Source organism: Schistocerca americana, chromosome 3 (assembly GCF_021461395.2).
Source record: "Schistocerca americana isolate TAMUIC-IGC-003095 chromosome 3, iqSchAmer2.1, whole genome shotgun sequence".
Lineage (NCBI taxonomy): Eukaryota > Metazoa > Arthropoda > Insecta > Orthoptera > Acrididae > Schistocerca > Schistocerca americana.
In genome coordinates this window covers 171,681,367-171,707,097 of record NC_060121.1, presented here as the reverse complement: position 1 = coordinate 171,707,097, position 25,731 = coordinate 171,681,367, and the positions used below count along the sequence as shown (strand labels likewise).

The 25,731-nt window shown below is 40.0% G+C and overlaps 1 protein-coding gene and 1 pseudogene across 7 annotated transcripts in view; both read left to right on the top strand.

The window, feature by feature from the left end:
- Nucleotides 1-21,587, top strand: part of LOC124605610 (actin-binding LIM protein 2) — a 345,173-nt gene extending 323,586 nt beyond the window's left edge. For 5 of the 7 annotated variants that reach the window (XM_047137409.1, XM_047137411.1, XM_047137408.1 and 2 more), the window contains 2 exons: nt 4,119-4,313; nt 19,843-21,587. In XM_047137409.1, coding sequence (XP_046993365.1) covers nt 4,119-4,313; nt 19,843-19,956 — 309 coding nt within the window. In that variant the 3' untranslated portion in view covers nt 19,957-21,587. Of the gene's footprint in view, nt 1-4,118; nt 4,314-19,842 lie in introns of those variants that run through there. The other 2 variants (XM_047137414.1, XM_047137413.1) reach the window with 1 other exon arrangement.
- LOC124607904 lies at nt 9,040-9,157 on the top strand (annotated as a pseudogene).
- Nucleotides 21,588-25,731: the final 4,144 nt, after the last annotated feature.

The window sequence follows — 25,731 nt, the reverse complement described above, 5'->3', positions numbered from 1 at the left end:
TTGCTAGCATAATTAGTCAGAGACCTTAAAGAATTAATGTAAATAAATGATGATGAATTATTATGTTTATTCAAACTTGATATTTATTGATTGTGTATGGTAGAGTTTTACAAGTAGATATGTAAAGATTTCAGATGTTTGCTAAAAATTAGAATGTTTCCAGCTCTTGAGATATAAAACAATATTTGTAATAAGCTCTGTATTATTCTATGATGTTGTTCATAAGAAAATACAATTTTGAACTTCGTATCAAGAGAATATTGGAACTTCATTATCAACAATGTTCTAGTTCAAATAATGTAAATATGAGGCAGTAATTTAGCACTGTTTCAGTTATAGATTGAGGCTGATTGCACTGATGTTGAGCAACAGTTGGTACTTTCATTAGTAAGCAAATTGTATCAGTGTATTTGACTTCATAGCTGCTGGCCCAATTTCATCATTCAGTCTGTACATACTAAAAGTGACGCACCCTAGATGTGAATTTACTAGTTCTTGCTGGATGGTATCCCTTAGTTATTTAGATCTAAATTAAAACATGCACAATTGCAGAATATCAGCGTAGTTATCTGCCCATCTCTGTTGGTTAGCATAATGTAAATTATGATTCCACCCATGTGCTTAGGGACTTCATCTTAAAAAGATTACCATCAATTCTCAAATAAATATTGATGAGACATTAAATTTCAATTTTCCTTCCTTCCTCAAACAATAGACTGTGCAGGAATTTTAAATGTAGTTGCATGTCTTAGGTCCTGAGTAGCAGCATAACGGAGAGATGTCTCGGAAAAAAGGCATTCACCAAAATTAAATAAAATTTTTGTTTTTGTAGTACCTTTCTCATTTCATTTTCTTAATCCTACAGTGACACGCATATTGCACAGTTCTTTTTCTTTCCACATAGAACTGTTATATATTTGTGTCCTGTATCACGCTCTTCATTAATTTCAAAAAGAACATTTCATTTGAAAATAAAGTGACAATAAATTGTCTATTACACACTGATAATAAGTCACAACTCTTCTCCTTCATGTTCCAGAGGCATTGCATGAGGTACAGGTGAAAATTCTGTATTGATTTAAAAAGAAATTAAAAAAAAAGAAAAGGATAGTAAATAGATAATGTCAAAAGTCTCTCCATTTTCGATCTGCCTTCTCTCTCTCTCTCTCTCTCTCTCTCTCTCTCTCTCTCTCTCTCTCTCTTTTTTTTTTTTTTTTTTTTTTTTTTTTTTTTTTTTTTTTTTTTTTTTAGATCTTGTGTTTCTTGGGTAAAATGGTAGACCCGTATCTCTTTGAAAGTTGTGAAACAATACACAAAATCAGCGGTAGAGGGATCATTGAGTAACAGAAAGGCATAATGAAAAGACTGTTCAGTGAGTATATGTGCCACAGGAAGGTAATGAAAATAAACTGCGAGAGTGAAGAAGGAAGTGTGACCAATTTGAAGGTCTGGGAATAATTATATTGGCAGGAAGAATGTGGGACAGAAGATGCTGTATCAACAATCCATGTGGTCATGTAGCTATCCATGTGGTCATGTAACTATATGTTGAGCACGTATGGTTTGGAAGACGACAGTAAAACGTATGAAAGAAGAGAAAGATAAGAAAGGGCACTAAGTAAATACATGAGTTAGAGATTAGCAATGGAGGAAAACAGCACTGGGCTGTGGGACGGAAGAAAAGCCGCTGGGCAAAATCAACAATGGAAAGGCCAGGATGGTATAACAACAGTTGTTGTTCCAAATACACAAAATCAGTTGTATATTTAAAACAGTCGAAACATTGTTTTTTTTTTTTTTTTTTTTTTGTTTCAGTTTTTTGTTTTCATCAGCATTTAACATATGTATCACCCACTTTACTTAAAGCTCTCTCAAAGGAAAGTCTTCATGTAAAATATACTGTGCAGTTTGTGTTAAAAAGCTTAGTGTGACAGCTCATTCAGACCTCAGTAATCACCAATTGGCCAATATCATATTGTACACATTCTCAATTTTTTTTTTTTTTTTTTTTTTTTTTTCCATGGTTGCAGTTTTGAGAGTCATTTTCACATGTACGATCTGCAAGAGAAGTAAGCCAGGCCCAGTCCTAGTTTGCTAAAACTGAAGGAAGAGGATAAGCAGGCTCTCACACTTTCACAAACTCTGGATAAATTTGTAGAAACTCTGTATAAATTTGTGGTGCTAATAAAATCAGTAGCCAATTGAATGAAACATGTTCAGCACTATTACTTGAAAAAGCTTATAAAGAAATCTATTCCATAGATGTTTACTTTTATAAATTAATGCACCACATTTAGCAAAAATACAAAAACAAAATTTCATTGATGTCAAAGCTAATTCTGCACCATTCAGCAAACTTTCCACCTTATCTAGGTTTGCACATGAATGGTTCTGAGAAATGTAGATCATAAGGACATGGATGCCATTGTACTTACATTGTGGAATTTTCCATCATCTCTTAATATGATTAGAGCATTTCAGAATTTCACTAGTCTGCAAATATCTGTTTTCTGTCTCAAAGAACATTGTTCAAGCACTGAAAGAGACCATACACATTTATAATGCCAGCACTAACACTTCAGTTCATTGTCAGCCAAACGAACCAGAAATGGAACACTTATTTTGTTGGTGTCTATGGAAGCACATAAAAACTTTCTGAAACAATGTGAAACCAATATGCACTGAGGAGCCAAAATATTATGAACCTATGTTTAATAGTGTGTTGGTCCACCTTTGGAACATAGTACAACAGTGATTCTTTGTGGCATGGATTTGAAAAGTCCTTGGTAGGTTTTTAAGAAGTATGAGGCACCAGATGTCTATACACAGGTCACATAGTTCCTGTAAATGACAAACCAATTATATGCGAGTTCAGAGCTGGAGCCCAGTGGTGTACCAGGTGTTTTCCATTGGGTTCAGATCAGGTGAATTTGGTGGCTAAGATGACATTGAGTTCATTATCAAGCTCCTCAAACCATTGTATATTCTGGCTTTATGACACAGACAGTTATCCTACTGGAAGATGCCAATGGGAACATCAGGCAGGCACGAAAGGATGCAGGCAGTCCACAATAATGTATCCGTAGTCCATGGCTATCATTGTACCATAGATTAGTACCACTGGTCCCATGGAATCCCAAGTGAATGTCTCCCTCCCCTCTCTCCCAATGCTGCCGCTTAAATAATGTAATATTGCTCCCACCAGCTTGCATCCGTGGGTGCATGTCTCAAACTGCTGTTTGCCTACCATGCCATATGGGGTCACAACCATTGACCTGGTGTAACAAGAAGTGTAATTCATATGACCAGGTGACATGTTTCCATAGATTGATGGCACAGGTTGATGGTCTTACGCTCACTGCAATTGTAATTTATATCAGGTAAACCTCCAACCTGCACATGGTGTGATGAGATGTGGACTTCTAATTCAGATGCTCATTTCCAGGTGCCCTGCCATAACAATCTGCCCATTGTCAGAGTCCCTTATCTTGGTGGATTTTCCTGTTATCGGCATGTGTCATCACAAAAATGTTTCCCATTTCATCTCTGCTCCATTTATTTACTTTCTAAATGTATCATGTGCCTGCAGTGCCATGAGACTGCGTTCTGTCTTATGGTGGGCAGTTGGCATATAAAGTCTTGGCTCATCAGTGTGTTGTCTTATCTTTGATATTGTAGGGCATTAATGAGGGAACACACAAACAATAGAATACCATTGGCATGATGATAACTAATGGGTGGAATGGAGGATGAGGTGATTGTGGTGGCGTTACTGACGATATGCTGTGTTGCACAATATACCCAGTTTTTCCACTAAAACTTGAGTGGAGACACTGCTTTTTGAATACATTCAACTGAAAATCTAAATGCAGACACAAATTGCGTATGTCCTGTAGTACTCTCCTTATCTTTTAGTTAATATTTATTACTAAGCAGTAAATGTTTAACTGTAGGAGGATGGATAGAGTAAAAAGAAAGTTCAAAATTCAACACTAATAGGTTGCATTGTAACTGTAAATAATGTAAACTATAGTCTTGTTCAATAGAAATTATAATTTAATGAGAAATAATTGTTCTGGTGTGTCAGAGACTGAAGAAAACTGTGCAACTTTTTTCAGAATGCTGACCTTCCTGTTTCTACAACCTTCGCTGGGGGTCTTCGATATGCAGCTTCGTACAGTCCACACCTCCGTCGCTCATTACCAAATATGGCTCATCCAATGAGTACAGAGCCAGCAAAAATTTACCCATATCACTTGCTTCAAATTACAAATTACCGGCTTCCAGCAGATGTAGATAGACTCAACCTAGAGGTATGTGTGGTTTTTCCCTCTTGTTCAAATACATTATATCTATAATAAAATAGCCTATTACATATTTCTTTATTGTCATTGGAGAGGTTATTTTTGTACAGTGTTTATAAAATGAAAGGAACTCTGCAATTCAAAATAGTGAGAAAATATTTCTACTCAGAAAGTGGCAGTAAACATATGTTTCTCATATGTTTCAACCATAACAGATTACCATTTTCCCATATTTGTTGTCCTTGTCACAAAAGTTTTTTACACATTTTAATTTTTCGTTGAATTATCATGTGAACAATACAGTCTGAACTGCAGTAATGTTGCTACGTAGTAGAGACAGTGAAGTGAAAGTAATCAGCAGCCAACCACCAGATTTTTCCAATGCTGTCCAGTAGGGCAAGGAAATCCCTGAGTGCCCATCAGGGCTTCTTTGGGCAGGTGTAGTTAGTATAGGCTACACAACACATAGACCAATTGTATGCATTCTATTCAAGCATGAGCCACTTGCCAATACCTGCCTGTGGGCACTTGGTCAGGGCTGAATGACTGTGCAGGCTAAGGCCCATCCACCTGACTTCTGTGCACCAGCAGTTTGGCCACCGCTGCCTGTGGGTGGGCATTTTAAGTGGAGACATTTGTTATGGACATCAAAAAACTTTTGACTGCTGTTTCCAGCGCAAGCACAATTCAGTTTATTACAGTTCACTGTTCTGATTATGTTGTTTGCATGGAAATCTCTCTTCATTCATGTATCTCCAGCATAAGTTTCCTGATGAAGAAGTATTGCCCATTTCAGAGAATTCAGACACAAAATCAGAAATTGATTATTTTGATAATGGCAGTGATTAAGTACCAGAAATAGTAACTTTGTGAATGAAGAGGACGTGATACAGAAGGGCGTGTTGCTCCCTGTAAGTGAAGCAGCCCATGTACTTAATGCCGTTCAGTGGATTGGCAGTTGCGTTATTGCTTTTTGATTTCCTAAACAATTTTACTGTAACTACAGATGCTGGAAAAAATAATTACATTGTTTATTTGCCCACAGTGAAATTTTAGAGATGTTACTCCAGTGAATGATGTGTGATTGCACATTTTGTGGATTACATTGTGGAATAAAAGAATGCTGAGAACTTAGCAGGTCTCTCGTGTTAACAACTGGCTGACACCAATTGAACTGTTAACCAGATGTCCGTCATTTAGTAAATGGTGGTGTAACTCAGTAGCTCCTCCATTAAAAATGTTGCCTATGTTCATTTCGTTGCTGTATCAGGCAATTTGTGACATGCTAATTACAAAAAGATTTACATGATTGACAGAATTTAACTTCAAAATGTTCGTTAAAAATTTCTAGAGCGTCATGTAACAGTATTGACACCACAAAATCTGTGACAACACTGACTCTCCCATGGCTACTGCCACTGGCACTTAGGTAAAGTTACAACCACGGGATTCATGTTATGTACTAGATCATTACAAATTACATTAAAATTTTACAATTCTGGATTGGTAAATAGTAAATGCACATGCATTTTTGTATGAACTATTGTGTGTGATAATAATGTAACAGAATTTCATAGGCTAACTTGCTTAAACGTAACACTGTACTTGCCTGAACAAGGCTGTACATAAAAATATTAACGAGTAGCTTGGTTGATAAAATCCCAAGCTGTCTTGTTTCATATGAAGAGCATTGGTACAAAACAGCAAAGTTACATGGGTACTGCAGTTTGTGACAGAACTGCATCGATCTGTTTTTAATGTATCGTCCAATTCTGCTACATTACACAGTATTGCACGATGGCCACTTCTAATTGCAAGCAGCTGTGGGACAGATTAATCGGTATTGCAACAAGTATGGAGTTGAGAGTGCTTTATTATTATTATTATTATTTACCTGTCATACAGCACTTCCACGATTGTGATCCTGGTGCCGGTCGAGGGTGGTAGTAGTAGGTGGTAACACCTGCTGAAATAGTGAAATGCTGAGGCAGCCCGATAGTGGCTATGGTATCGGTGCCATACCTGACCCAAGTCAGAAGTCAGCTGCGCAGCAGAGCGAGGTTTATGGCTGGGCTGACAAGTATCGTCCATGGCACAAAGTAGCTAGTGAGAAGTGCACAGGCTGTCTGAGTCAAACCCGAGAGCCTCAGAGACTGGCTGGGGTGTCAGCCAACGGCAGGCACCGTCTTGTTTCACCTCAGAAGACCCAGTTTGAAGCCTGGAACCAGCGTGACTGGCCGACAGCTCATAGATAGGCAGTTTCGCCTATTGGTGTCACTGCTCAGTGAGTCAGTAGCAGCTTTCCTGCACATTTGGCTGATGACTGGGACAGAGACTGTGCCAAAGGAATGCTGCTATAGGCTGTGCAGGGAGGATTTGTACTTGCTCACACTGTATGTGTTACAGCAGTAGCCAGGCACTCATAACATTGGACATAGACATAGGCTATATGAGCTCAACCGAGATTAAGAAAGTTCCTTAGGTCAAAATTCTCATTACTGCCACTCGGTGCTAGCATCCATTATGCTGGAACACCTGTTTGCGCTATGTTCCCATCCTTTTCTACTAACAGCTTGGCAAAGGAACCAAGTATGGTGGAACCGAAGTTAGCATTCAGATGGGTTAGAGTCTTCAATGGCAGGATTTAAAAAGGATTATCAGGTAGGTGCAGCAGAGGCTATGTTAAGTTCAGAAACACAGTCCCTGTTATTGTTGCTGGAAGCTGAAAAGTTGGTCTCAAGATATCACTTTGAGTCCCTTTCACAGTATGTCTGAAAGAATCTGCATAAATATTCAGTCAGATCTAGATATGATTTCAAAGTGGTGCAGAAATTGGAAACTTCCTTTAAATGTTCATAGTGTAATTGTGCACCTCACAAAATGAAAAAAAATGTAGTATCCTATGATTATAATATCAATGAGTCAGTGTTGGAATACGCCAACTCGTACAAATAATTGGGTGTAACACTTTGTAGGGGTATGAACTGGAGTGATGACATACGCTCAGTCATGAGTAAAACAGGCAATAGAATTTGGTTTATTGATAGAAGGCGGGGAAGTGCAATCGGTCTACAAAGGAGATTGCTTGCAAATCACTTGTGCATCTGGCCTTAAGATGTTCAAGTGTGTGGGACCCGTACCAAATAGGACTCACTGAGGATATTGAATGTGTACAGAGAAGGGCAGCACGAGTGGTTGGGCACAGGTTTGTTGTGCTAAGAAAGTTTCAAGAACCTACATTAAAAGATGACTGTAGAAATATACTACAACCTCTTATGTATCACTCGCATAGGGATCGTGAGAATAAGATCAGAATAAGTACAACATGCACAGAGGCTTTCACTCTCACTCTTCCCTTGCTCTATACATGAATGGAACGGCTAGAAACCCCATGTTACAATGTAAGCTACCTTCTGCCATGCCCTTCACAGTGGCTTGCATGTAAATGTAAATGTAGGTATCCTGCTGTTCTGTAAGTCCAATCTTTCTGTTCCCCTTAAGTGCTTTTGCTCATAGAGTGTGGTTATAGCTATGACTGAGTCACACGCTGGTGTCACCCCCTGACAATATTTGTGTATTGTAAGAATTGCAAAAAGCTCCGTGGGCACCCACCTGTGTTCCTGTGAGGAATAGTTCCATTTCAATTGTCCCCCAGGATAGTTTCTACCACCGTGGAGGGGCATACTGTAATCCACTCACTTTGGTATTGGTGTGGCTCTTCTGCTCTCATTAATGCGTGAGTCTTGTTACCCAGTGTTACTAACAGAATTTATTTTATTTTGATATGTACAAAGTAACCTAAAGTCCTCCATTTTACTGAATATGGGTGTATTGTGTAGAATTATTATTTGCCTTTAGTGCCAACTACTCTGGTTACCCTGTTGTGTTATTTCTGTTGGGCTATCTCATGTTCTTACTGCATATGGCAAGGTATGACAGAGCGCATGGATGTAGAGTGCTTCCTTTGTCATGCCACCTTCCTTTCTTTTACAATCCCCTTTTTCATGGCCAGTAATGTGAAGCCTCAAGTGTACCCTGATAGGTTCAAATACACCCCATGTGCATGACTTTTGTGTGAGTAGGGAGTTGTAACCCCTTATTTACAAGTGAAGTCATCTTAACCATTTCGAAAAGACCTCGATAATAAGCATTAAATATTTTTTTTTTAACTTCTCCTTTTGGGTGTAAGGGATTGTCAACATCACCCATTGCCCTACACAGTATATAAGCAATTAGGTATTTCATTGTCCTATTTGCTCCTACTGTTGTAGGGCCTTAATGTTCACTCTCTGCACTTGGTGCACTGTCTGTAAAATTTTTGTAATATTCTGTACGGATGCACGTTTATTCTGCACTCTGGGTTTAACTCTCTCGATTGGTGATGGCATTTTCAGTCCACACATTACCTAGTATGACAATACCCCCCCTACACTCATGAATTTTTGAACTGTGTGCAGCATATACATAAGGTGCAGCATCTACATAAGGTAATAGTGCATCACAGTTACAATGGTGACCATTGACATAGTGACTCAACACCTTCTCCATTATCTTGTTAACCTCTTCTGTTTTGCCATTTTTTTTTTTTTGAAGTTGTAACACACTTAGTCTTACTTTATAAATTTGTAAAAAATGCAAAGGTCTGTTGTCAGTACTGACTCGAAGTTAGTACCATGGTCTATAGCAAAGAACTCGGGAGTTCTGAAGATTAATAGCCAGTTACTATATTTGTCTTGCAAACGGCCTTGCCGCAGTGGTAACACCGGTTCCCGTCAGATCACCGAAGTTAAGCACCGTCGGGCTGGGCTAGCACTTGGATGGGTGACCATCCGATCTGCCAAGTGCTGTTGGTGAGCGGGGTGCACTCAGCCCTTGTGAGGCAAACTGAGGAGCTACTTGATTGAGAAGTAGCGGCTTCGGTCTTGTAAACTGACATATGGCCGGGAGAGTGGTGTGCTGACCACATGCCCCTCCGTATTCGCATCCAGTGATGCCTGTGAGCTGAGGATGGCACGGCAGCCAGTCGGTACCGTTGGGCCTTCCAAGGCCTGTTTGGACGGAGTTTAGTTTTTTTAACTTTGTCTTGCGCCACTGTGTTGGCTTATTGATTTGGGACAAGTACCATTTCTACAAAACTGATCTATTGTTGTTCACACACAAGCCAGCATCTACCTGAAAGGATTTAAGATGGCCAAACTAATCATCTCGGATGGTTTGGTGACCTCCAGTAACCTCTGCAGTGGAATAAGGTGATTACTTAATTTGACATGTTGTGCACATGGTACACAGTTCTTTACATACTGAACTACATCTTGCTTATGTGTTCGTCACCAATATTTTTCAGCTAAATGTTGCTCTGTTGTTCCACAGTGCCAGTGTGCTGCTAATACATGATCATGAGCGTGTTTCCACATTTCATTTCGCAACATAGCAGGTACCAGAATATGAGGTCTGAGTTTTGTTTGTCTGCACAAAACTCTGTTACATGCGATGAATTGTGGTTGCATTGCAGATAGCTTGCACTCTTCATCAGCTGCTTGCACTTTCTATCAATCTGAAGAGGTGGAGCCTAATTGTTCTGTCACACAAACTTTCCCACTCGGGTCATAGGCATTTCCGTGTGACTTACCAGGTTGATGGAGCACTTCAAAATCACATTCACTGAGTTTTAGTACCCAGTGCATTAAACAGCTCATTGGATCTTCAGAACCTAATAGCTATCTCAGCACTGTACAATCCATTTTGACCTTGAATTTTCTGTCACACAAATAACATCTAAAATATGTTATGCCATATATAAGATTTAGCTAATATGGGAAACCAATATCGCTCCAGATGTTGACAGTTCTTTCAACCAAATGAATGGATCCTTGTATACCCTCACCAATTAAACTCACCGGCCATGCTATTTCTGCAAATTGTTGTCCAGACTTCCAGTAATGATTCGCTAGGCTGAAGAAAGGCTGCAATTCCTTCCCTGTCCACAATGCCAGGAAATCCTGTATGGCTTTTATCGTCCTTGGGTCCGTCAGGATTATCTTGCAGCTAATTACATGCCCCAAATACTGTATTTCTTCCAGTGTGTCTGGAACTTTTCTTAATAATACCCTCATGCAGCTTTTGGTTAAAAAAATCTTCCAACACTGGTTACAGTTGATGCAGTACACGGCGTGGCTTACACTACACAGGCTGTTTATTCCCGGTTGAGATTCTATGCTGTGTCTGTGGTCACTAGCAGAGACTTAAGAGAATCCTTATTTTCTAAAAACAATTGCTCCATTGATACCCTCTGGGCTGCTTCCAAGTGCACTACCATCTCTCATAATGCAGCTAAAGTGGCAACCTCCAAGTTATGGTCCAAATTTGCTCTGTCTAAATTCTTCTATGAGGTCTCCAAATAGGTGACAATCATCCATAGGACAGTTCCACGTTTGCCATCCCAGAACTATCTATTCCTGACGGGCACAGTCTGCTCATCCTCAGACTCGTGTATGCAAACAACACTCCTGCGTATAAAACATAGGTTTGTATCTAATTCCTCTGCTATGTACGGTATGTTCACCAGCAATTAGTTCGTACACTCAACGACAGTATTTTTCTCATACCTTGTGGCACATTATCACACAAATTGATCCTTAATGGCTGTGCATGCAGTCTGTGTAGTTTGTCTTACAACAGGGATGTGGCAATATGGCACTGTTGGCAGTTTCCCTCAAATGCAGTGATGTCCCATTGAGTTCTTCTATACGCTGATCAAGGTCAGTTCTAGCATGATGTTCAAGTAACAAATCTAACCCTAAGTCTGTGCAGCAACCATCCATCACTGATATGAAACCTCCGGAAATTTTTTGTCCCAACCCAAAAACTCACCACCACTGAACCCAGCAAAAGCAGGTCATTTCCACCCACTCCACTTAACCTACATTGTGGTGGGCCCAATCTCCTGTTCTCCACGATGCCCAGACTTTTCATGAACACCTGTGAACCCATGTTCAACAAAAAATTTTGCTGTCTTCCATCCACTAAGCCTATGAGCAAAATCCTGTCATTGCACACATTTTGCTTGTCCTTGTATTTACTGGGAGTGACACAGGGTAGCTCCAGAGCCCCAGTGTTGTTGAACAGCAAATTAGTATTCCTAATCGGTGTCCACCTCTTACACCGTGTGTTAGACTTTTGTCTGCAATCCTATTTCAGACGCCCTGTTCTTACATTGTGATTCACAACATTCTCACCGGGTAAGGACAGTCCATCTTCATCAGTAACATGTAACTCACACAGTGATAATTACTGCCCCAAACTCCAGTCACTGCGTTCATCTCTTCTAATGCTATCACAGTTGCTGTGGCTTCAACTAAGTTTGTCACCTCAACGATACACCTAATGCCCTCTGTTGTGCCTCCTTGCAGAAGGACTTGCAACTGAACCGCCAAATCCTTCCGTCAGTAAATGGGGTATTTTCTCAACTGACTCGGTTGTTTTAACCCCCTCCCTGACGGAATGGCCCGCTTCCTAATTCCGTATGTACATCACCAATACGGACTTGTAGCTGTCACGCCTTTGCACTTACTGCTACGTATTTTAACAGTAAATAGCTCAGTCCTAATGGTAAGAGGTAGTAGTGAATTCAAGTTGTTAATATTTGAATACAGCACAAGCTGCCACACGCTCAGTTCACTTTTACTCCGCTCCTACCCTCGCCATTGCACAACTTTAACTATGTGCTACTTGGACCTTGCTAAGCTATTAAATTCATTTGCGTGTACATTTTGACCGTTACTCGCCAGTATTTACCTAATGATTAAAGCACACTCCTAACCGGACTATTTCCCAAAGAGCTGTGTTGATTGAACGGGTTCAATCCACGGCCTACAGTTCACACGGTAACACTGCCTACCTGACCCACTTCACTTGGTAGTGAAGTAGTGGATAATCCTATCAGCACGACGAGAGCAGCAGACTTACCATCGAATACTCCTGAAAATACGTATAACTACGGTCGCCAGCTCTGAAGGAGCAAAAGAATAAGTCAATTTTTGGCTCGTTTCAAAGTGAAACGGCTTGAGTTTAATTCAAACTTAATTTTAAATATTACTATTACTGATCATTCAAGGCGATTGAACAAAGCAAATACTCTTTCAATTTCTGTGTGTTGACTTGGTAATTGCTACCAAGGCTATTTATGCTACTTGGGTTAACAAAATTCTATCCTCCAACTTTATGTAATGATTTTGGATATTACTCTTTGAACAACTGATATAGAATTACTTAAGTGACGTTACTTGAAGGGTTACTCAGAAAAATTTAAGTTAACTATAAACAGGCGACTCATTTCGGTGTGATCATTGCTCTTTTCAACATTCTTATACGCTAAAGTATTCCACAACAAAAAGAATTGTAAATGAAAGAGGCGATGGTGGCCTCAGTCTGATTTCACTATATTATGTTTGAGGTTACTACACTTTCCAATGAACAACATGCGTCGTAATTTTACTCATTACTATATTCTGTTCTCTTTACTTGCATAAATGAAAAACTGGTATTCTCCTTTTACATTTTTATAAAGTTCAGATTAACAATTACAAGCAGTCTTGCCTTGGGTAGACGTGCCGGTGCTGGTGGTGAGATGTATGTGGATAACGCAACTCTTAACGCCTCATGCCCTTAATGGCAGCTGGAACTAAGAGCCGTAGCTCTCGTATAAGCTACTGCACGTTTGCCAGAAAATCTGGGCGCAGGAACTCTTACAATCAGCCCCAGTGGCATAAAGGCAACTTCGATAACCATTCGTCGCATTTTACTCCACAAACAGCGACGATATTCGCTGTTGCACAATCACTTTTGCTGAGCACAGTTACACACGTCCGATCATGTCAACACTCCCCAGGCCATTCTATTGTTCAGTCCCTGTGTCTCCAGCTACCACTAGCGACGCTCGTATCACCAAGAGTGGGGGGCTTCCCCTACCACATTCTTACCGAAATCATTTAGTGTTTAAGAAATTTTATATTTATTACCCTGGAGTTCATACCAGTCATAATAATTTACTACTAGCGCTTTACAACATTAAATTATACAGTAATAACTTATAATTACCAAGAAAAAGAATACATTTGAGTCCGAGAGCTTAGTGCATTGTCTGACAGATAGCGCTAATTCCCGGTTTCGCCAATAGATGGCATCAGGGTGCACTCCCTGGCAGCCTCATGCCAGCGTGCCCGTTTCCGACGTGCGGGCTCCAAATTACTGGCAGCCTACCATCATTTCAGTTCCGTTACAGACTATTTGTATCATCGCTGTTGATCAACTTATCTGTGACATTTAGTTTTGTAGTCCTTTACGCAAAGTTTTCAATGGACTTGTTCAGCAGTTCCCTATGATACCAGCAGCTGCTTTTTCTTCTGTATCACTGCACCAAGCCTGCCTTCAGAATTTCAAATGTCTGTGGACTCCTTAACTCCTTGCAATACATTGCAAACCCGTTAGTGTCTCCCAGCAAATCTAATTTGGCCACATGTAAAAACTGTTCCCATGACCAACGTCCTGGTTTGTGATTGTGAACAAGTTGTCTATGAATACTAACACTTCCTCCCCTGCCTTACTTAGAAAAGGAGAGGCTAGGTTAACGGTACTAATGTCTGGGGTGTGTAACAACACACTGGACAAGAATTGATCCCTTCAATCCTCTCTCGGTGCTTCTAAGTGCACAGCTCTCATGCTATCTGCTTAGAGTTGCACCATCTCATTCCATAAGATCCAAACTGCCCCAGCAGTAGTAACCTTCTCCACCTCTGGTTCATTCACTGCAAAGCCTTTGTCAAAAGAAAAGGAACCAATACCACAGTCATATTTCAGCCACTGACCACACCTAACTCCTATGTATGAGTGCTAACTGTGGCCATTCGCTACATTCCCTGGCAAAATATCCAGGCCTCCTACACATCTGTATCACAGCTATGACAGAGTAAATAATACTTCCTTGACAGAAACGTTCTTTATTATTGGCTGCGTTTGATATAGCACTCCGATGATAGTGACCCAAGTGTCAGTTGTGGCTACTAGCAGTGGGTGACATGTTCCCAAACAGCAGAATGCTGAGGCACCTATGCAGTGGCTGGTGGCATCAGTTCCCCCGTTGATGTGAGTTGGGTGTCAGCACCACAGTGGAGTGAGGTTAGGAAGCTGTGCTGAAGAGCAGTGTCTGCAGACCAAGGCTGCTGGCAGCTGTTGCCCCGAGCTGAGCTGGGACCCACAGAGACTGGCTGGAATGTCAAGTGTGGTGGCCAATAGGCTGCCTCACCTCAGCAGATCCAGCTCGAAGCCTGTACCGACAGGTGTAGGTGATAGCTCGAAGCCAGTGGCTTTCCTTATACTATGTTCATCATAAAAATAAGCCTGATCTAAACATTACACCATGTATTTTGATGTAAACATTACACCATGTATTCTTCCGCATTCGGTTGAATCTCATTAGATTTCATTTCACTTGGAGCAGAAGCCAAGGTGTGTTTAGTACAGTCATGTATGAGCATAAGGATACATTTTATTTTGTGTTACACACAAATAGGCCGAGTTTTACCGGCATCAGCACTGGCCAGCCAGCTGCTCAAACTATCCTGCATTGATGTGAGCAGTTGCAGTTTAGACGTAAAAAAAAAGAGATAGGGAGAGAAACAATATAGCTTCGAATGTCGTTTGATTTTTAAGGAGAATGAAGTAGTATTCAGCAAAAGTTGAGCACAGCCACACACTTCTCAGGTGACCAGATGGAAAGCATAAAACACTTTTGTTCTCACCTAACATAGTATTCCAGTTACAAGCAAGAGTGATGAAAATTCCTAACTTAAACACAGGGTAATTTTTTCTGAGCAAGCTATGTGTGGTGCAAAAGCATACTGCAGGAATTTCACTGTATTGATGAACACTGAAGCCACTAATTATAGTCAGTCGTCTGGTAATATCTTAGCTCCTTCCTTATTCGAATTCGAGAAATACATTTCAGTTCTGGAACCGTCATCTGCTACATTGAGAATGAGTCGATCAACAACAGAATCCACGAAGCCACCGAGGCACTGCATTTTCTCCTCCTCTTTTATGACGAGCTGTTCTATACCGCACCAGCGTTCAGCAGTGATATGTGGGTGTGCGTTAGTTCCAGCATGTCTGTCAGCTTAACAGTCTTGTTATTTCTTGTGACAAATCCCTTAACTAGGCTCCAGATCAGTTCTTTTGGGTTCGTATTGTAATGGTACAGTGGCAAATGTAAAAATGCAACATTTGTCTAGTGCGCTCAATGCTGTGAAAATGATTGTTTTTCATTTTTCTATGATTATTACTCAAAACAATGGACATAGTGACTTAAAAAAGTCTTTGGTTTTTCATTTTTGTCCTCACTCCTTTTCATACATTTACACGTTTTTTTCGAAATTTTCCCGAATTTCTCCGTTCTTCAACGTGTTTTAGCGGCAACACAACCACCTAACCTTTATGCACATCGCTATCTACCGACCCAAGTTCACCACAGGATCAACTTAACCAACACTTTTTCGCCTTTTTCATACCAGATCTCCAGTTGCTTTCTAGTTCACCTTTATCTCTCCCCATATATTTTTATTTTCATTTTCATTTCAGCCTCGTGTTACACTTTGCACCTTCTAATACCATGTCACCCTCACAACACCCCCACAACGACCCCATTAAGTTTTATTTACATTCCCTCCGCAAACATGCCTTCGCCTTAGCCAGATTACGCTCCCATATTCTATTTTCTCAGGCCTGTCTGACATTTGGCATTACCCCCAAAGGCCTCACACTTAAAGTTCCCATCTCTGGCTGCAACCCTTCTTTCCATCAGTCCCTATACCAGTTCCAAACTGAACAATCCATTGCCCTCACCCACCTAATCCTTCACCTACACATCAACTCAGCCAATGAACACACCCGTCAACTCCTATCCTTAATAAAAGTCCTTAATCTTTCCTCTCCCACGTCCACACCGGCTGTTCAGAGCATCCTCCTACAGGCCAACCGTAAATTAGAACAGCATGCCACCCTCCACCTCAAAAAACTATCTAATCTCTTGGTTTCCCACCTCCGGAAAGGCAACTCGCTCACCCTTCACAACCTTTCCAGCAAACCTCAACCTCCTCTCATTGCACACCAACCCAGTCTCTCCCATCTACTCAATCTCCCACTTCCAGCTCCACTCCCTCAAAAACCTCAAAATTCCAATCAACACAACCTGGAACCACAACACCCTAATTCAGTAGTTCTTTCCTCCAAACCTCTCTCTCAATCCGAAACCTCTGTCCTATCGAAAGGCCTCACCTTCAGCCCCACCCCCAGATTCAACCAAACAGCCCTCGTCAAAGATTTACTGTCCTACACCCGTACTCTCTGCTGGAAATATCACTTTGCCACGAAGAAAAATGATCCCAATCCTACTCCTAATGATCCAACTCCCCAAGACACCATCCAAATTGAACCCTGCCTGGAACAGTTCCGTCCTCCGTCACAGCGGGACCCACCTCCTCTTCCTCAAAATCACCCTCTCCAAACCTTCCAGGAATTTCTGACTTCCAGCCTTGCATCTCAATCCTTCTTAAAAAACCTTAATCCCACTCCCAACATCACCACTGCTGAAGCCCAGGCTATCCGTGATCTGAAGGCTGACCGATCCATCGTCATTCTTCCGGCGCACAAGGCTTCCACAACCGTGGTACTTGATCGTCGGGAGTATGTGGCTGAGGGACTGCGTCAGCTTTCAGACAACACCACATACAAAGTTTGCCAAGGTAAACCCATTCCCGATGTCCAGGCGGAGCTTCAAGGAATCTTCAGAACCTTAGGCCCCCTGCAAAACCTTTCACCTGACTCCATCAACCTCCTGACCCCACCGACACCCCGCACCCCTACCTTCTACCTTCTTCCTAAAATCCACAAACCCAATCATCCCGGCCGCCCCATTGTAGCTGGTTACCAAGCCCCCACAGAACGCATCTCTGCCTACGTAGATCAACACCTTCAACCCATTACATGCAGTCTCCCATCCTTCATCAAAGACACCAACCACTTTCTCGAATGCCTGGAATCCTTACCCAATCTGTTACCCCCGGAAACCATCCTTGTAACCATTGATGCCACTTCCTTATACACAAATATTCCACACGTCCAGGGCCTCGCTGCGATGGAGCACTTACTTTCACGCCGATCACCTGCCACCCTACCTAAAACCTCTTTCCTCATCACCTTAGCCAGCTTCATCCTGACCCACAACTTCTTCACTTTTGAAGGCCAGACATACCAACAATTAAAGGGAACAGCCATGGGTACCAGGATGGCCCCCTCGTACGTCAACCTATTCATGGGTCGCTTAGAGGAAGCCTTCTTGGTTACCCAGGACTGCCAACCCAAAGTTTGGTACAGATTTATTGATGACATCTTCATGATCTGGACTCGCAGTGAAGAAGAACTTCAGAATTTCCTCTCCAACCTCAACTCCTTTGGTTCCATCAGATTCACCTGGTCCTACTCCAAATCCCATGCCACTTTCCTTGACGTTGACCTCCACCTGTCCAATGGCCAGCTTCACACGTCCGTCCACCTAACCTTCGTAACCTGTTAGTTCATCCCTATGAAATCCCCAAACCACTCTCCCTACCCTCTGGCTCCTATCCTTGTAACCGCCCCCGGTGTAAAACCTGTCCCATGCACCCTCCCACCACCACCTACTCCAGTCCTGTAACCCGGAAGGTGTACACGATCAAAGGCAGAGCCACGTGTGAGAGCACCCACGTGATCTACCAACTGACCTGCCTACACTGTGAGGCATTCTATGTGGGAATGACCAGTAACAAACTGTCCATTCGCATGAATGGACACAGGCAGACAGTGTTTGTTGGTAATGAGGATCACCCTGTGGCTAAACATGCCTTGGTGCACGGCCAGCACATCTTGGCAAAGTGTTACACCGTCCGGGTTATCTGGATACTTCCCACTAACACCAACCTATCCGAACTCCGGAGATGGGAACTTGCTCTTCAATATATCCTCTCTTCCCGTTATCCACCAGGCCTCAATCTCCGCTAATTTCAAGTTGCCGCCACTCATACCTCACCTGTCATTCAACAACATCTTTGCCTCTGCACTTCTGCCTCGACTGACATCTCTGCCCAAACTCTTTGTCTTCAAATATGTCTGCTTGTGTCTGTATATGTGTGGATGGATGTGTGTGTGTGTGCGCGAGTGTATACCCGTCCTTTTTTCCCCCTAAGGTAAGTCTTTCCGCTCCCGGGATTGGAATTACTCCTTACCCTCTCCCTTAAAACCCACATCCTTTCGTCTTTCCCTCTCCTTCCCTCTTTCCTGATGAGGCAACAGTTTGTTGCGAAAGCTTGAATTCTGTGTGTATGTTTGTGTTTGTTTGTACTAGTAAAATTTTTAGCTCACTGGGAAAGATGTATACATTGATGAACAGTTAGAGCAAAGAAGAACAAGACACAAATATGATCTCGACAACTGATAAAGCCCGTATTTTCATTTTGTATCAAGGGAGGAAAAACACGCACTGCTCAGCACTTTCATTATAAAGGGGCATGAACCAAAGGAGGAGGTGGAAACGGGAAACTGTGATCGCTATAGATGGAATTGATGAAATGATCCATAAATCTAAAAGTTATGTGCAGGAAATCGCCATTGTGTATTTTGGACATAGTAAGTGACAAATAAACAAAAAATAAAATGGAAGGATAATGGACAGTACAGTAACAGACCAACACCTGGAAAAAAAAGTATTGCTTCTGCATCCTGCTAATGAATTGGAGGGAAAGAAAAAGAACAGGCAGTTTTAGGGAGAATAGAAAGCAAAAGAGGAAGTTATGAAGAAATGGAAGGAATCCTATATCAACATCTGCAAAGGCAACAAGTGGAGTGACTTATGTTAAATGTTGTAAATTTCTACAGAATATATGTAGAAGTTGATAGTGACTGTGGTGAATAGCACTATAATGACAAACTTTTAAATATACTTGTGAAATGGAAACAACAGTAAAATTGTCCTGTCCTGAAAAACCCGTTTCGAACAATTTCAGCTGTGGTGCAGTGTCAGCTAATGAAAAGAAAACTACATTTAAATGAACAAACAGAAATAATAACATAGTTATTTTGTACTGATTATTGTACTTAGCTTGAATTTATATGATAAATACAAAGTTTCTATGCTGGAATCGAAGTGGCCTTTTACCACTTCTGCCTTCCTTGTGTTAATTTGTTGTGTAATTGTAGTGGCTGTAAAAGATGATTTGTAAAGATTAAGATGTTGTGTGTTACAGTTTTTGTTACAAAAGATGTTGTGTGTTACAGTTTTTATTATGAAGTGCTCTTTCCCAATATGAGACACATATTTTACACCTTCTGTAGTACATAAGGAAATTTATAGCTTGTAACAAGGAAATTGTATCTAAAGTAAAAAACATAATGAGCTATCGTAGTAGGCGTGATTGTCTGAATTTTGTTGTTAATCCATCCATTTAATTTACAGCGCCATCTTTCTGACGCTGAGTTTGAAGCTGTGTTCCAGATGTCAAGAGTGGAATTCTACCGCATGCCCCAGTGGCGAAGAAATGATATAAAACGACGAGCCCGTCTTTTCTGAATTGTTGGCAAATTAAAATTTACTTTATATATTTATATGGTAGCTATTGTCATTACAACAGTCGTGACAATTAATGTAAAGAAAGCAAGATTTAACTCGGGCAGTTTATTGAGGACTCTTAGTGCTCCTTATTTGCTGTATCTGTTTCTGTTTCAATTTGCAGACATAATGTTTGCTTCAAAAGATGTTTGCATCTTAATTTTTGGTAACAACCATTTCATATAAGCATTTGTAAAAGCTGGCATTAATAGATCCTATTTTATTTGTACTCATAATTTTCACTGTCATCATCATTTTCATCAATTAGTAAGTGTTACTGAAGACATCACATTTATCATGTTCATTCAGCTTGTTCTGCTACAACTAGTCAGGTATGTTGCTTTGTAGAATATTGAAGGATACAGGACATCACTCAGTGGAACATTTAAATACACATGCTTCATCTATATTGTACATTTAAGTGTAAATATTTTTATTGCTGGAACAGATCCATAATGGTGTCTTGTCAATGGGAAATTCTTTCAAATATAAAGCTTAGTAAGTGAATTTTTGTGTGGCACAGGTGTGGTCTGTACGCAGCTTACATTGTATTTTAGTTCTCCATTTTATTATTGTGTTATGTACCATGTATGCTGTAAAACCAGTTTAACCACTTGAAAATACATGCATTTGCCTTGAAAGTATTGTGTAAAATATGAAAGCACTATTAGCAGTTTGACATAAATAAATGCTGAAAGTGGTGCATATCTTATACTAAATAGGTGCTGTCTATTTTATTGTGCTACGTGAAATGAATCATTCCAGGCAGTCTCCTTTCTCTCTCATTCACTATCTAATGATATTGTCTGCTCTGGGTTATGTAAATGTTATTTCTGTACCTAATTAGAGTGAAATAACGCACCCTTAGTGAACATTTTATGTTACATTTGTTTCTGATTTGATTTTATGTAAATCTTCACAGGCATATCTCTGCCTTTGTGTTGAGATATCTTTTATTTCATGAAATATTTCAGCATAATTCAAATCTGTTTATATCTTCTATATTCTGTTACTTTTTTACACTGTGGCAGATGTAGCTCCCATAAATTGTAAATGGCTGGACAAATGACTAGATTTCAGGAATAAAAGACTGCATTTTTGTAGACAACTTGCGTCTTTGTACTAATTTTAAAGTACCATTTGAAGGACACTGTCATAGCAGTGAACTTCTGGTGTGTGTGATTGTTAGAAGATGTGTCTCATTTTGCCTTTACTTTTTAATGATTAAAGTCTTACTAACCTTATCTTGGATTGAGAAACAAACAGTAGTATTAATTGCTGTTAATTGGAAGAAAATACATTGTACTGCCATTAAAATTGCTTATGTAGAGTGCCTGAATTTCAGTGCCACCCTTTTTTCCTATTTTTACAGTTGTGTAATGCATTATCAAAGGTGGGAATTGTCAGTTGTTTGCTTTGTGGTGCTAGGTGGCATTTTAAAACTGAAATAAAGTATCACTGCTGTATGTGTAAATAAAATAATAATGGTTAATAATACACAAGAAAGAAATAGAACTTAGCCAGTCTTCTGCACAATTCTGTATGGTCTGTGTATATGAAAATAGCGATTAAAGTTTTAATTCCTAACTAAACCTGTAGCTTTGAGAATTCCTCCAATGCAACCAACAATATTGTCTATTCTGTGTTAATAGATAAAGAAATTTGTGCGTATTTATTTAAAGATTTGCTGCCTTTTACTGTGACTCTTCCCGTCTATTCATTACAGTATCCATATATAAATACTCAAAGAAACTCTACAACCAAACAATATTAGATTTCAGTTTCATCCATTCTGACTCGAAAAACTATTGTAGTTATGAGACAGATGATGAGGGCCTTATGTCTTCATTTTGCATAAGAACTGAATCACTGCCAGATTTGAATCTCTGATGGTTATAGTTTTGTGTTGATGTATTCAAAATACTAGAGTGTGATAGTACTTTCTGCAAGAAAGGCTTAATAATAAGATAAAACAAGTAGTCAACCTTTCTAAAATCAGAAATTTATTATTCTGATTGCCATGCACATGGAAAATTCTACGACAGGTGATTGATTACATCTAGCCTTGCTATGCTTCATATCACATACATTCTCCCAGGCTGATTTTGAGGTGATCAGATTAAAATTATGGTGTCAGTCACATTTAACGTAGGCCTGTGAAATGTTGTATTTCGACCCAGTATGTTGAAGGACTTCCCCAGGGCTTTTTTCCAGTTCACAATTTTCAGGTTAGTAACAAGTTTTTTTGTCTCACATGATTGTAGTATACCATGTGAAATGAATGTTGGTCAAAGAAGGGTTTTGAAAGTTTACAATTTAAATATTTCAGCACAAAAAATTGTCCGTTTTCATAATACAGAGGGATTCAGGAAAATTCAAACATTCTTTGATAGTTAATATCTTTGGAACAAAATTATATATCATGTAGGAATGCAGAGGTTTTACTTCAATTTTATTAACCACTTCTGTTCTGGTAATTTAGAGCTTGATTAAGTAATAAAAAACAACTTATTTTATGTATACAGGTTAACTAGTAAGGTATGCACTGACTTTTATAGTGGCGTTTGCATCAAGAGATGGTGGCTGTATCACAAAGTTAATGAGACACTGCTCCAGAGTATGCCCTCTTATTCATCTGTGATGGTTAAGGCAGACAGCTTGTATTGCAAACTGTAAGAGTAGTTGTAACTTAAGAACAAATGATCTTTCATGCATAAAAAAAATAAAATTTATAAACTGTCGCATTTTATACCTGAATTATTTATAATAATTCATAAGACTACACAAGTGAAAAATCTATTGCGTTTCGGTGGATAATTCAGCAACATATCAGGATATCTGTGGATGACAACAAAGTTTACAGAGGTCATGCCAAGTTCCAATTTCGCCAGAAGCAGGCAGAATATGTTTCCACAGCCAAAGTGTTTCCTGAGCCCATCAACATTTTCGGCATTGCTAAGAATACCCTGTGTAGTCCAGCTTTCAGAGAAAAGGCTTGACAGATGCTGAGCAGGAGGAGCACGAAGCCACCAGTAGGAATCTCAATGGAGTTTTATTCCCATTCTCTGTAACTAACATGGGGGGCTGAAGAATAGCATATGCAGTGAGGCAAGGTTCATCGAAAATTAAGATGTGGGGCTGTACCATGCTCATCTAGGCATGGAAACAAGCTTAACAAAAAGTGAAGTAATGAAAATAAGTAGGAAAAAATGGAACATGTGGAGTATGTAACTTGCAATGAAAAAGTTATTAAAGAATTAGATGCTTTCAAGTATCTAGAAAGTAAATTAACCTAGAAAGGAAACATCAATGATGAAATTTTGAAGAGGACAGAAAACTGTTCGAAATTTTATTATTGTGTGTTGGATAGATGAGGGTGGTTTGAAAAAACGGAATGGAAAATAAGTTCTTACATCACTGTAATATTTTTATTTTTCAATGTAGTCTCCTTGTAGACTAATGCACTTGGTCCAACGATGATCCAGTGTTTTGATCCCATGCCTGCAAAGTAGTTGTCAACTCCGGCTATCAGTTCTTTGTTTGAAGTGAATCTTCATCCACCAAGAAAAATTTTCACTTTTGGGAAGAGATGGAAGTCTGACAGAGCCATGTCAGGTGAATAAGGTGGATGTGGCAACAGTTCATATCTTAGTTTGTGTAATTTTGCCATGGCAACTGCACACGTTGGCGGGTGTGCATTGTCTTGATGGAAGATGACTTTCTTACTTGCTAAACCTGACCTTTCTCTGCGTATGTTTTGTCGCAACTTGTCCAGGAGGTAACTGTTTACCCCGTGAGGAGATAACCTACTAAAAGAATCCCCTTCGCATTCCAGAACACTGATGCCATGACCTTTTCCGCTCAAGGAATTGTCTTTGCTTTCTTTGGTGGCAGAGAATCAGCATGTGTCCATTCTTTGACTGTTGTTTTGTCTCTGGGGTAGTAGTGCACACAAGTTTCATCTGTGGTCACGAACTGGTGCAAAAAATCTTGTTCGTTTCTCCTAAAATGGGCCAAACACTGTTTGGGTATGTCCATTCTCATGCATTTTTGACCCAGCGTCAAGAGTCACTGCACCCATCTTGCAGATAAATTTTTCATTTCTAATTCTTCAGTTAAAATGTGATATACCCTTTCAGATGACATCTGGCAATTTCACACGCTTTCAATCGGCAATCCTCCATGATAATTTTGTGCACTTTTGCAATGATTTCTCGAGTAGTGACACTTCTTGGCCAACCACTGCGTGGGTCATCATCTAAGCTCTCCTGACCAAATTTAAATTCATTTGTCCAGTCGGCAATGGTTGAATGTGTACGAGCAGAGTCCCCAGTGTATTCTGAAAATCGGCATGAATGTCCTTTGCTTTCATACATTTGTTTCCTAAGTACTTAATCACTGCTCAAATCTAAATTTTTTTCCATCTTTGCAAATCACCATGCAGCAACAACAACAGAGCTACGTCACTCCCACAGCTCTCTTCCAAGAGCACTGATGTGGCATGTGTATACAGGCAACAGTCCAATGAATATCACTTGAACAACTTGTTGCGCTAACACTGACCTCTTGTGGTGCTTCCGATACCTTTTCAAATCACCCTGGTAATTAGAAATTGGAAAATACTTGCCAAAGCAAAGCTCTTGATGTAGAAGTAATATTATCTGCAAGTTTTGACCTATTGATCAGAATGTTGGAACTGGACAAAGAAAGATCTCAGCAGAATACAAGCAATAGAGATGCCCTTTCTAAAGGAGATTCCAGGTAAGATGAGAAGGGACAGGATAAGGAATGAAACAATATGCAACACCCTGCACATCAAGCCGCTAAAACAAACTATGCTATAGGCTTAAATGGTTTGGGCACCTTAAAAGAGTGGGAGCAGAACAGAAATTTTTCAGGAGGAGGAAGAGGAAGAAGAAGAAGAAGAAGAAGAAGTTAGGTAATGGTTTTTACATTGCTCCTTGTAGTAATTCGAGAATTTCTGTGTAAATTCTAGAACCACTCAGCCTTCTACCCCTTCAAACACACGATATTCTAGATACGAGTGTGGGATGGTAAAATCCTACCTACTGTGTGTCACATGTTTGTGTGTGCAGGTTTAAAGTCAGTCACGAGAAGAAAGTAGAAGCGGCAGTTGAACGGAACTGACAAGTGTTTGTCAGGCAATCCATAGATGTTTTAGAGGAAGAACCATGGAGTTTTTATGCATCTCTTTGCCTATTGTGTCATTGACTGTTGTTATGTGAAAGAAGAACAGTTGAAAAAATGATCTTGAAAACTCCTAATCCAGCCTTGTTAGAGGCAAGACCTTTTTTATGATTCATGTGAAGTAGTCATGGTTATTAAGCCAACTCTTTTTTAAATGTAATTAAATTTGTTTCTGACATTGGACAGTCGTATATGTATGTGGAAAGTGAGAATTTTATTCTATATGGAGCTCAAATATACCATTTGTTAATGAAATGTAAAGTTTGCATATCTACTTACTTCACAAATAGAAAGAGAAGCTTAAATATTCCTGTAGCTAGCATCATTCTACAGAGACAAAGTCAAGAGAGTTCTTCAGCAGCCAGATAGCCAGCAAAGAAGATCAGCTGCGAATCTCAAGTAAGTCGCCTCGTATAAAAGAAGTGGGAAGTTGGTACATCTACTTCATGCTTTAAATCATTGTCAAAAATGTTAGAACCTCACAGTTGATCCAATTTAATTTCTAATACTTCCACACCATTGACATCT